Below are 12788 nucleotides of genomic sequence, written 5' to 3' on the forward strand. Positions count from 1 at the left end.
AGGAGCCCCGCTGAGCTTCAAGATATAAAGCAACTTCAGATTCCCCCTCTAAAGACAAGACAAATCAAAGGCTCGAAGCGAAAGCAGCTCTCTGAGCTCCGAACATCTCTCCCTCCCTCCTTCCTTCCCATCCACTCCCCCTCCCCTGCTCACAGTCCAGCCTCTGTCTAGGGAAGAGGCTCTCCGGCAGCCTTAGATGATTATGGATTTTCTGAGCGAGAAGTTTGCCCTGAAGAGCCAGCCGAGCAAGAACAGTGACTTTTACATGGGAGCAGGAGGCACTTTGGAGCACGTTATGGAAACCTTGGACAATGAGTCCTTTTATAGCAAAACGTCAGGCAGCAAATGCGTGCAGGCCTTCAACCCTCTGCAAAGGGCTGAGCATCATGTGAGGCTGGACAGGACATCGCCCTGCCAGGACAACAACGGTAAGACAGCAGTTCAGCTGCGTTCTGCTCCTCCTCACAGGGTTAGCCTCTGCTTCTGCCCGGGAGAGCGGGGGGAGCCACGCAGCCTTTGGGTGCTGGCATGCGAGGGGTAGCCTGCTAAATAATAATTATAACAACACTATCGGTAACGTCAGTAAGAATATTGATGATAACAGCGATTCAAAAAAATGGGAAAAGGCGACCGCTGGCCTGGAAGAGCTCTTCACCTTTCTGCTGCCCTCTCTGCCAGTACAGAGCAAAGTCGCTGGGCTTTACTCCTTCTCTGGACGCGCAGCCCGGCCGGGGGAATAGGCAGCGCGGAGGGAGGAAGGAGCCGGGCAGGGCTGCCGGGGAAGGGCCGCGGCGGAGCGGCGGGGCCTGGCGGCTGCAGAGGTCCCACGGACGCTGCCGCCTGTCTGCTCCGCGCCTCTCCACTCCGCGCCTGGCTGGGCTCGGGGTTCCCATTCCACCGCTCTAGGAGGGGCGGCCCAGAGGGCTGCGGGCGCGAAACCCGCCGGATCAGAAAGGCACCGCCGCGGATTGGAAACGGAAGGTCACTTGGTCGTGTTCTGCTCTTTAAATAACTCTCAGAGATTATAGTATTTATCGTTATTATCGTTATTATTTTTACTAAGCCACTGAGTAATGTGCAGCCGACGTGACGTGTGATTCTTTGTACGGACTGAAAACGATTTAGGTAACTCACACGATGCTATTACATATTAGTGTTTTTGTTCCCCCTCTACCCCTCCATCGGCAAAGGAGAGTGTGCTGCGTTTTATTTATAAAACAATCCAGAATTTTGCTCTTTATTCCCCTCCGGATGGAATTCGTGTTTAGGGGAAAAAAAAATAAAAAATAATTAAAAGCCTGTCCTAAAGCAGCATCGGAAATATGATTGAAATCAGCTGCCTTAATGAGACTAACCATGTTCCATATTTTCTGGCTTTATATAGATATTGAGGTTTTTGGATTTTATTTTATTTATTTATTTATTTATTTATTTGGAGGGCAATCTTTTTTGTATGAAACAGTGCATAAGAAATAATGACAGAGTTCTGTAAGTGCAATTTAGAAAACCTGTGGAAAATTGGTTTACACATTGAAATCTTTCTTAATTAGTGTGTGCCTTAGGGGTGTTGGGGGCATTTCCTATCTATGTACATACTGATGGTAAGTATCTCAAAATTCCGTTTGGTTCAAATCACTCCAGACTGAAAGAAAATTAATTATTGAGAAAGCGAGAAAACCCAAAAGCAGGCTCCTTATCCTATGTGACATGACAGCCATCTAAGTTCTAATTTCAACACTTTTAAAGCTTTTTTTTTTGTGTGTGTGTCCATTTCTGAGAGTAAAAAAGAAAGTCCTTCTGACTCCTGTAATGCATCACATGTCTTTGTTTTGATGTGAGATGTGTAAAAATAGAAAAATAGGGAATGCTTCGATTTCTTAAGATGCTATACAGAAGTTTTTCTTGTCTGTACCACTCAGATTTTACCTAAAGACAAATAGTGCCAGCAATCCTTATACAAAGTATTTGAAACAATCTCTTTTAACATGTTAACATTTTGCAGAAACTCTCTACATTTTCCAATCATAACAAACTTAATTGGAAACAATTCCATTTTACAAATCCAAGGGAAAGTATGTGGAATCTATTGAGTTTGTAAAGAGAAGTTGATTTTCAGTTTCATTTACTTCTTGATTTGTCAGTTTGCAGCTATTTCCTTTATACTAAAATTATTCTGTATTTTCGTATAAACAGATGGACTTTTGTCTATCTGCTTCCAAGTCTAAAGGAATGTTTGCCAGTAGCTTTATACCACCTATAGGAAAAACTGTTTTGTACTAAGATTTCTTATCTGTACAACTCCAGTTAAAGCTGATTTCATGGATTATTACCTACTTTAGTGGCAGCGTAAAAACACTCAAGTACTCTCCTTACACTGAAATATTTTAGATGATCTTTTCAAATACAGTGCTCTGTTTAAATATTGTAGTTTTATACTCTTATTCTATTTGTGATTAACATTGCAGATTCCTTTCCCACATCTCACATAGAAGTAGACGTACACAGAATTCGGCTCCCTATGAAACAGTTTCATATGTACCCTTCACTCCAAATGACCATAGTTTACCAGTTATTTCCCTCCCTTGCTTTGTGTACAGTGAACTATGGGATTACCAAAGTGGAAGGACAGCCTCTTCACACGGAGCTGAACAGGCCTTTGGACAACTGTAACAACCTGAGGATGTCTCCGGTGAAGGGGATGCAGGAGAAGGGGGAACTGGATGAACTGGGTGATAAGTGTGACAGCAATGTCTCCAGCAGTAAAAAGAGGAGACACAGAACAACTTTCACCAGTTTGCAGTTGGAGGAGCTGGAAAAAGTCTTCCAGAAAACTCATTACCCTGATGTCTACGTGAGGGAGCAGCTAGCTCTGAGGACAGAGCTCACTGAGGCCAGAGTTCAGGTAGGAACCAAAATTGAGCGTTTCCTTGACAATTTGTGCATTGCAAGAACTGAGAAATGACACTCTTGGGGATTGTACAAAAGCCCACAAAGCTAACATAAATTGATTACTCTGCTTTATTTCCTTCTAGGTATAAGGTGCAGTGTTGCTGTGCTAAAATATTGCTGTTACTGTTACATATTTTTTAATAGTTTTCATTGCTGTTTTAGCAACTTGCTGAAAACACGGCAGAGCAATATCAATATGAAAGCGCTTTTGATATCTGGTAGTCATGCTTAAATTCCAGGCACCAAAGGCATGAAGTGCTAATGTGTAAAGATCCCATTAAAGAAATACATTTTAAGTAGTTCAGACTACTGATGATACAAAGCTTGAACATAGAGGATTCTGCGTGTGCTGTGGCATGAAAAGCACAAGTCTAAAGAGCACTCAAATTTCTTGTTTATATCCAAAGAGTAAGCAATGGAATTGCTCATATCTATAAATGTCTGTGTGTGTGAGTTTGTATGTGAGTGTGCATGATGTATATGTACCACAAGGACATAATAGTCACATCTCTGTTTCATACTTCAAATTAGGAAAATTGGAAAGTATGTTTGCTTGCTTTTAAACTTCCATATCCAATAGATTGTTATTCTAATTTTTGAAAAAAATGTATTTTTGGCAACTTAGTGCAGTATCTGAATATCTTAACTGCATATGAAATTGATTGATTCAGTATGTGCACTTACACTAATCCAAAGAATATTTGTGACTTTGGATGTATAATGGTGAGAAAAGAAGCTAAATGTCCAGGAAATGCATCCCCTTCCCTACTGAGATCTTCCCTTCAGAAAAGCGTGTGAATTGCATTTTGCAAGTTTACACAGATTTTAGAGATACTTTCTGTTCAGTTAATACTCAACATCTCAATTCAGGGAATAGTAGTCCCGTAGATTCTTGCAGACTGGGATTGATTTTTTCAACTTAATGGCTTGAATATGATTACAACTTCACAAGTTGTAATGGAACACATACTCTCGCATACATATAGAGAAATAGACATCAACACACATGCATACAACTGAAATTAAACCAGGATCACATTCAGAAATGAACTCCACTTATTAATTTTATAAAGAAGTGCTCTTTTCATGTCTGTTCAACCAGATGGCATCCTCACTGTTGTCATCTGAAAGTAGTCTAAAATCATCTGCCTGTTATACCAATATGATATCAATGATGCCAATAGAACTCAGTTGGGTGGTTTTTAACTCTTCAAGTTCTGTGCAATTCCTCCCCTCCAAATCTGGGACAGTATTCCAAGTAGGACTTGTATTCATTAGGATTTATTCGTGACTTAAAAAAAAAAAAAAAGTTGCTACAGTGTTAAATTGCTGTTCTTACAATTGCATAATTCTGGAGTCATGAGAACTACTTCAAGAATAAATTAACAGACAGAAGAGGGAGGGGAGAATGGAGTAAAAATTGTCAATTCGTTTTTTCTCTCACTTTGTTTTTTAGAATCTTCATACAGTAACATAAATTAACAGACAGAAGAGGGAGGGGAGAATGGAGTAAAAATTGTCAATTCATTTTTTCTCTCACTTTGTTTTTTAGAATCTTCATATGGTAAAATAAATTAATAGACAGAACAGGGAGGGGAGAATGGAGTAAAATTTGTCAATTCGTTTTTTCTCTCACTTTGTTCTTTAGAATCTTCATATGGTAAAAGTATTAGGAATAAGAGAGTAAATATGAAAACGTATGTGTCTGCATCAGACTTTCACAGACTATCTATTTCCTTTATAAACATTTTCCCCTTAAAAGATAAGTGATCTTCGCATTTCTTATATGCTAAATATGAAAGGAAATGGTGATCATTTTTATTCAGAGTAGCAACAGTATTCCATCACAAGATTAAGCAATTTAAAAAGCCTTACATCATTAGAGGAAAGCATCTGGCAACTCAAGGATAACAAGCAGCAGATTTTTACATTGCTTTGTGGAAGCAAATGGTTACTTTATCTCTGCCAAGAGTCAGTTTCTAGTAAAGCGATGTAAACAGAAAGATTTTTGGGGATTGTCAAAGGAAAAAAAAAAATTTCCTTTTTTTCCTCCTTTAGCAACGATAAATTCAAGCAAATTGTTTGATTTAGTTTAGCAGAATGATCAGCTGGATACATTGCCCACATTTCCCTTCACTGCCATTTCATCAAGATCCAGTTTAATATTTGTCCTGCATACACGCAGAGAGAGCCAACCTGAACTTAATTTATCTAAGTTGTTCTCTTTCCTGCTGCATGTCAGTGAAGTAATTGACACTCATTTTAAGGAGATTGTCAAGGTCTTTTTTCAGTGAAAGGACCTCATTACTAAATTCCCTTAGTGTGCTCTTGGTGCCTCCTGTGGAGACAGGAGAACTCTTTTTTCCTTTACTTTTCTTTTTGCTGAGCCTCGGGTATAATAAATAATACAGATTTACCAGAAAAGCCCTTAGGAATATACCCTCAGTAGTTACATGCCTGGGCCTTGCTTTGATTGCTGACTGCATTTTAAAAGATTGGACATACTAGATTTCCAACAAATTCTTGAGAATGAAAATGAGAAAAATTATGCTCTGGTTGCATGAAAGGAAAGTTGAGTTCTCCAGAGATTGACGTAAAAAAAATTAATTACAAAACGTGCTGCTACCATCAAGGACTGGAAACTAACCCTCAAAATGGGATTCACAGTCACTTTTTATAAAAGTGTTAGTGTACATATCTATTCAGGTAGGTTCACTATTCATTTAGGAGGAAAGCTAGGCAATGTCATTGTTTCCATTAAAAAAAACCCACAGCATTCTGTTAATGGCATGACTTCTTAAAAAGAGTCAAAATGAATTTGCTAAGCAATAAAGACTTAGATAATTTTACTTTTATAAAGGGATATTTACTTTCCTTAGCAGTCATTTTAGTTAAACAAGACAAGTCTTACCCAGCCCAAAGCAAACTGTCTTAAAGAAGAAAAATTTGAATGTCTAACAGTGAAAGCATGTATACAATAGATTTTGAGACAACACGACACTCAAAATATCATATAACTGTTCACTACTTAAGTATAAAGAAAGCCCTAAGCTGAGGCATTGTTTCACAACTAAATTATTTTGTAATCTTAGTGTCATTTTCTTTGTCTTCTATTGTCAGAAACTAGATACTTTCTAACACAAGTATGAAAATATCATAATATAAACTATGGTCTGATGATTTTTTTATCATCTTCCTTCACTGACAGCTATGATCCTTGCTTATAGAAAGTGGGATGGATAGTCTTGGTGCTAGCTTTTCCTGCCTTTTCATTAATGCAATTAACTGTATATACTGTATATACTGTATATATCTCCAAGAGACAGAGCATGGGTTGACATATCAAGTGAGTTGTCACTTGAAATTAAGATAAAGTCTCTTTACAATATGACTTGCTGCTACTTGGAGATTTTCTACTGAAGAACTGACTGTCAAAGTCAGCACTGCCTGACTAGCTGATTATTCCTCTTTTTTTTTTCTTTTTTTTTTTTTTTTTGAGACAGTAGAAGGAAGCAATATATACTCTTTAAATATCCAGAAATAACTACACTTGCAGTTGAGTATATGAGTATATCTTGACTATTTTTCTTCTTTACTGTAGGTTTGGTTCCAGAATAGGAGAGCAAAATGGAGGAAAAGAGAACGCTATGGGCAGATCCAGCAAGCTAAGAGCCATTTTGCTGCCACTTATGATATATCTGTTCTTCCAAGGACTGACAGCTATCCTCAGGTATGCTGAAGACCAAATGGTACTTTGGTTCTCCACTTGTTGTAGGCATGTATCTTCATGGAAGATGCATGAAGACTTTCAAGTGTTTATCTTTTTGTTTTCTTTACACAAGTTGCCAAGCGCTGCCATTGTGAACAACAGTTCCAACATCTAATATGAGTAAATAACTCCTAAAATACATGTACTTTTAAAAGAATGATCTTAGGAGCTGCATTTTCACATAAGTTATGTACTATGGCATTGGCAATTGGCAATATGTTTGTAGAGCTAATTACATTCTACACATAAAGTTATGTGGGGATTTGAATAACTTTTATGTCCATACACAAATTCAGATAAATTATGGACTTGCTGAGATTGAAAGGAATGGACTAGAATTTCAATTCTGGGATTTTTATATTCTGAGGTATACCTGTCTTAAAAACTCTGCTCATGTATGCTCTGGTAAGATGAACCGTAAAGTGTATTATCATTAGACCGTTTCATTCTGATGCATTAAACATGCATAATTTTCTTATGGACCTCAATAGGCAGTTGAATACAATTAGGCTTCTGCTAGCATGAAACATTTTTATGGACATGAATGATCAGAACTGAATCCATACAGCTTCAAGATGGAGACAGGAAGACAATAAAGCTCCCTCGAGCAATAGTAGTTTGTTTCAATTCTTCATCCTTTTTCTTTTCTTGCCTTGCCTCACTCTATGTCATTGTTTTCCTGCTTTTTTTTTTTTTTCTTCATAACACTGAATACTTTTGTACTGAAGCCATTACTTGTCATGTCTTTTGCTTCCCACATTGTTTTCAAAAAGAAAAGGCTCCAAAGAAAGTATCCCTCTGGCAAAGTCGTTTCATACTGGTATCTTGATGCTCTTCTATTTCATCAGGTAACAAAGTCTCTGCTAGACTTAGGAATACACTCATATTCAAAAACATTATTGGCAATGTCTACATAGGTTTGCTTTGGTCATGATCTGCCTTTGCTGAATCAGCTTAGTTTAGGACTAGAGAACTCATGAGTTCATTTCTCATCTATCTTATTCCAACTGCTTTACCTTTCAGAAGGCTGTTACTAAGTTCAGTGTTAGGGACAGAGCTAGCCTGTGTTCCAGCAGCTCAGAATATAGGCAACACCATTTCAAACTCTTTGATACCCATCATTCTGTGCATTAACAATTTATAATGTAACAGTGTATTAGTCCGAATTGCATCAGAAACCATTGTATGATAATTGGGATTGTTCAACCTGGAGAAGATGGGGGTTGGAGTAGATTTTATAGATGCCTTCAAGAGTTTGAAGGGAGGATGCAAATAAGACAGAGCCAGGATCTTGTCAGTGGTGCCCAGTGCCAGGACAAGAGGTAACGAGCACAAACTGGAACGCAGAACTCTGAAAATCAGGAAACACGTACATGCTGTGTGGGTTACAGAACACTGGTACAGGTGCCCAGAGATACTGTGGAGTCTCCTCCTTGGAGATCTTCAGAAGCTTCCTGGACATGGTCCTAAGCAATCTGCTTTGTGTGTTCCTCCTTGGGCAGGGGTTGGGCCAGGTGACCTCTACTCTTCCCACCTCAACCATTCTTGTGATTTTGTGATTGATACTGTGATTCTGTGATACACTCTGTGTTAAAGTAGGAGGACTCAATATTTGTCTGAGAACTATCTGAGTCCCAGGTAAGTGAGTGCAGAAAAAAACACCAACCAATCAGTAACTTGAACCACACCTAGGCAGGTGCACAGGCACTCATAGATCTCAAGGTGTTCAAGTATTTTTTGAAGGACTTTCCGGATACTCTTCAAAACAGGTAAACTGTGACACAAGGAATAGTGCTTACGCTTTGGGCTTTCTATCCCTGACTCATTTTTCTAGACTGAATTGAATCTAGACTTATCTAGTACTTTTAGGGGGACATCATTTACAAGTTTTCACAATAGTCAAGTTTTTTAGGATAAACTAATGGAATAACTAGGTCATTTGCAAGTACTTAAAATTGTCCTAATAATAATTTTTTTTAAAAGAAACACTTTTGAATTATAGGAAACTACCAGTAACAAGTATCTAAAACCTATGGAAAGTCGATTTTGTATATTCATATTGTAAAAAGATGAGAATAAGAAATAGATATCAAGGAAATTATCATATAATAGACAATGTAAGTTCACATTCTTGCTAGCTAGTGGTGATTCTTCAGTTTCATACTCATAAATCCTCACGATCAGTAGAACTATACATGTATCATGTATACAGAGTTTATTTCCAGTGAGAATACTTACAAAAATGAATATCCATATTAAAAACACAAAGATCACTAACATCCTTACATTCAAATCTTTAGAACTAGATGTTCATTTATAAGTGTGTCATTCACAGAAAATAGATGTTTGATATATGATTTGTCCTTTAAACTCATTAATCTATTTTATAGTTCAGGGAGAAAGAGATATTTAAAACTGTGATCTGCATGCTTGGTCTTAGTATTGTATTGTAGAATCACAGAATGGCTTGGATTGGAAGTGACCTTAAAGACTATTCAGTTACAATCCCCCTGCCTTAGGCAAGATTTCCATCCACCAGATCAGGTTGCCCAGGGTCCCATCCAACCTGGCCTTGAATATCTCCAGGGGTGGGGCATTCTCAGCTTCTTTGAGCAGCCTGTTCCAGTGCCTCACCATCCTCTGAGTAAAGAATTTCTTCCAAGTATCTAATTTAAATTTGCCCTCTTTTAAAGCCATCCCTCTTTGCCCTATCACTATTAGAATATGCAAGAAGTCGTTCCCCCTCCTGCAATGAGGTCTCCCTGAGTCTTCTTTTCTCGAAGCTAACCAAGCCTATCTCTTTCAACTTTTCCTCATATGATAGATGTTCCAAGTCCTTGGTCATCTTCATGGCTATCCTCTGGACCCACTCCAAAAGCTCTGTGTTTCTTGTACTGGGGACCCCAGATCTAAACACAGTACTCCAAATGGAGCCTTACAAAAGCAGAGTAGAGGAGGACAATAACCTCCCTGTTGGCCAGGGCAGATAGCTGTTTTAGGCAGCTCAGAATACAGTTGGCCTTTGAGGCTGCAAGAGCACACTGCTGGCTCATGTTCAGCTTTTTGTCCATCAGAGCCTTTAAGTTCCTCTCCACAGGGCTGCTCTTAATGAGGTCTTCTCCAATGAGTTCTTCCTATCTGGAATTGCCCTGACCAAGTGCAACACCTTGCACTTGGCCATATTGAACCTCATTAGGTTCATGTGGATTAACTTTTAAGGGATGTCCTGGTCCTCTGGATGGCATTCTTTCCTTCTGTTGCATCAACTGCTCCACTCAGCTTGATCATCATCATTACATACTGATTTTCTAGGAAATTCCATTAATTCAGTACTTGGAGAAATCTCGTATGTGTAAAAACTAATGCAAGAAATTAAATCAAATATTTTGTTGTTGTTGATATTTTTCCCTGTGTACAAGCACTCTTACTGTGACAATGACATCACTAAAGACTAGACAGCTTTTCCTATACTTTGAAATAACTATATTTCCCTGGAGATCTTGGAACACAAATCACTTTAGCTTGACTATGAATGAATGGGATACTTACTGATGTGTGGCAGAAGAAACAGGAACAAATGTGAATTTCTGATGTGCATTATATGAATGTGAAATCTGAAGATTTTTGCTTTAGTCCCATCATGGATATATTCCCAAGATGGACATACCACTTGCATTCCATCAGAAACATTACCCTATATTACAGGCAACAGAGAGTGTGGAGATCCCTGCTTAATCTCTTTGCTAATTATCTTAATCACTTACAAATTAAAAACATTATGCTGCTATGCATTGTGTGACTGTATAAATCTGAAAGGCTTTCTATAAGGAAAAAAAGCTTTTCAATTTATTTCAGAGATTAGTATCTCAGAATCTTCTATAATCCAATTTTATTTTCTATTACATTAAAAATCTTTATCTCTGAAATAGTAACAGCCTTTTTTTTTTTTTTTTCTAGATGATAATTTTTTTACTTTGCTAATTCAACTAACCTTGAATTATTTTTCTAGGAAGTGGAATTTAGCTGCTGTTTATTGCGCAAAACTTGTTGCTTAGTTGGCTGTCAAGAAGTTAAATATTTCCTAACCTATCCAAATTCTGCACACATATATAATCTCTAAGAGGCAACATCCTAATAAAGGGGGAATGAGTGCAGTATCACTCCACAAATTCATTGGCTTCATTAACAAGTGGTACTTGGTTCAGTGGTTCAGTCAGCTAAATACTTGGACTAGTGCTATTTAAAATGTCTTGGGATATCTTTCACACTATTATAGTGCTGACAAACAAGGTTTATGAGAAAAACACACCATTCAGAGGAAGAACTTGGTGGTGAGATAATTCTAGACATATATGCTTAGGAAGTTTAATGAAAAGAACTTTTATGACAGAGATGGTTCCTTTTAAAGTTGATAAAAATCTGGTCAGTGAAATTGTCTCTTCCTAAAGTAGATAGAAAATAAGTGAGATGATCTCTAAAAGTTTGTTTTTCTCTCAGTTGCCTAGCTCAACTTTATTCAGTAAATATTTATTTCATAAAGAGTTGAATTGAACTGTGTCACTGAAAAGTAGAAACATTTTCCACTCCATCTAGTCTACTCCCACACTGTGCATCTTTTCTCTTGCTAGTTCTATGAGTCCAGTTCAGTTTCATTATTCTTCAAAGTCCTTCTGAAATGTCTTTTCCTGTCTTGTTATACTTTTCTTCCTACTATAATGTACTTGTTTATCATTTTTATTTGAAAATGCAGACAAGATTTGGACAGGACTTAACTTACTTTAATGAAAAATCCAGCATGGTGCAGGTGGGAATTCCAAGAGAAGGCAAAAGTATTTTTAAGATATAAGAACTGAAGCGATTCAGTAAATAGGATATAGAAAGAGGGAGAATGCTGAAATCTCAAAAATAGAAGAGAAGATGTTAAAGTTTATACTATATCCATGAGACTGATTAATCAGTTAAGTATGTTAAAGGGCATGGCATCAAATGATTTGTTTAGGCAATAGAAGACAATAGAAGTGGTGTCAGTATACATGTGTTATGTGCTAAGCCCTTGGATCACCATTATAGTTCTGCTCTAGCCTTAGTACATATGGTTAATTCTCATTAGCAATAATCAAAATTACATGCTCCAATTAAATTTTTCATATGGCAAGTATTAGACACCACATGTTATATGACTTAAGAATTCTTTTAACTGTAGTAGACATACAAATGACAGTTAATCACAATAGTTCATTAAAGCTATGGGTACACTGATTAAATAGGAGTAGATGTGGTAGACATATCTGAGCTAGCTTCAAAGAAGCTTTATCATATACTCATGCTATCTGTCTGTGACAGCATGAAACTCAGGCTGGGCCACCACCTGGGTAGTATGTTGCTTGCCACAGATGTGCTGACTAGTTGCATTGCTGTGGCTGATCTTCCAACTAGAGTAACAGTTCTCATCTTTTTGGGTGGTGTCTATTTCACACAGGGTAGTTTGTTCATTAATTTTTTACTTTATTATTGATTCTAAAATATCACTGTTTGTGGTGAGACTTCTTGAGTCTCAGTATTTTCTTACATTATTTTTTTTTCTATAAATACTGTACTATAACTCAGTGAACGGGTTCTGGGGGTAAATTACAAGACAAATCCGTTTTTCTGAGGTAGGAACTAATTTTTAATGATATTTTTCAAGCATAAGGTATTGGACATGAAATGTAATTAATTCTTATTGTATCTGTCCCTGAGACAGCAGGGGGAGAAGTTACGGTTAATCTACAAAACTTGATGTCCTTTCAAATTCTGCGGTATTTTGCATCTTGGCAAACTGACTAATCATGTTTGTATTTTGGAGCTGTAACACTAAGTTTTTGGCTTCTAAGAGCCAACTTGCATTTTATGTGCATATTTGAAAATGATGTGTTGTAGCTGTCATATGTGCCTGTACCCAATAGAGTGCAGCTGATCTTCACAAGCTCACCAGAACCAATGTCTGCTCCAGTATAGAAAGAATAACAGACTACACTGAGAAGTATTCTGTCTAGATGTAAAGGAAAAATACAGTGAGAGTAGTAAAACC

General features: G+C 37.5%; 1 protein-coding gene across 2 annotated transcripts in view; it reads left to right on the forward strand.

Annotated features, from left to right (window-relative positions):
- The window catches only part of ALX1 (ALX homeobox 1), a 30906-nt gene that overhangs the window by 2223 nt on the left and 15895 nt on the right, over positions 1-12788 (forward strand). For both annotated transcript variants that reach the window (XM_085222379.1, XM_010708794.4), the window contains 3 exons: positions 156-428; positions 2598-2902; positions 6551-6679. In XM_085222379.1, coding sequence (XP_085078505.1) covers positions 197-428; positions 2598-2902; positions 6551-6679 — 666 coding nt within the window. In that variant the 5' untranslated portion in view covers positions 156-196. The remainder of the gene's footprint in view (positions 1-155; positions 429-2597; positions 2903-6550; positions 6680-12788) is intronic.

Source organism: Meleagris gallopavo, chromosome 1, assembly GCF_905368555.1.
Source record: "Meleagris gallopavo chromosome 1, MGAL_WU_HG_1.1, whole genome shotgun sequence".
NCBI classification, from domain to species: Eukaryota; Metazoa; Chordata; class Aves; order Galliformes; family Phasianidae; genus Meleagris; species Meleagris gallopavo.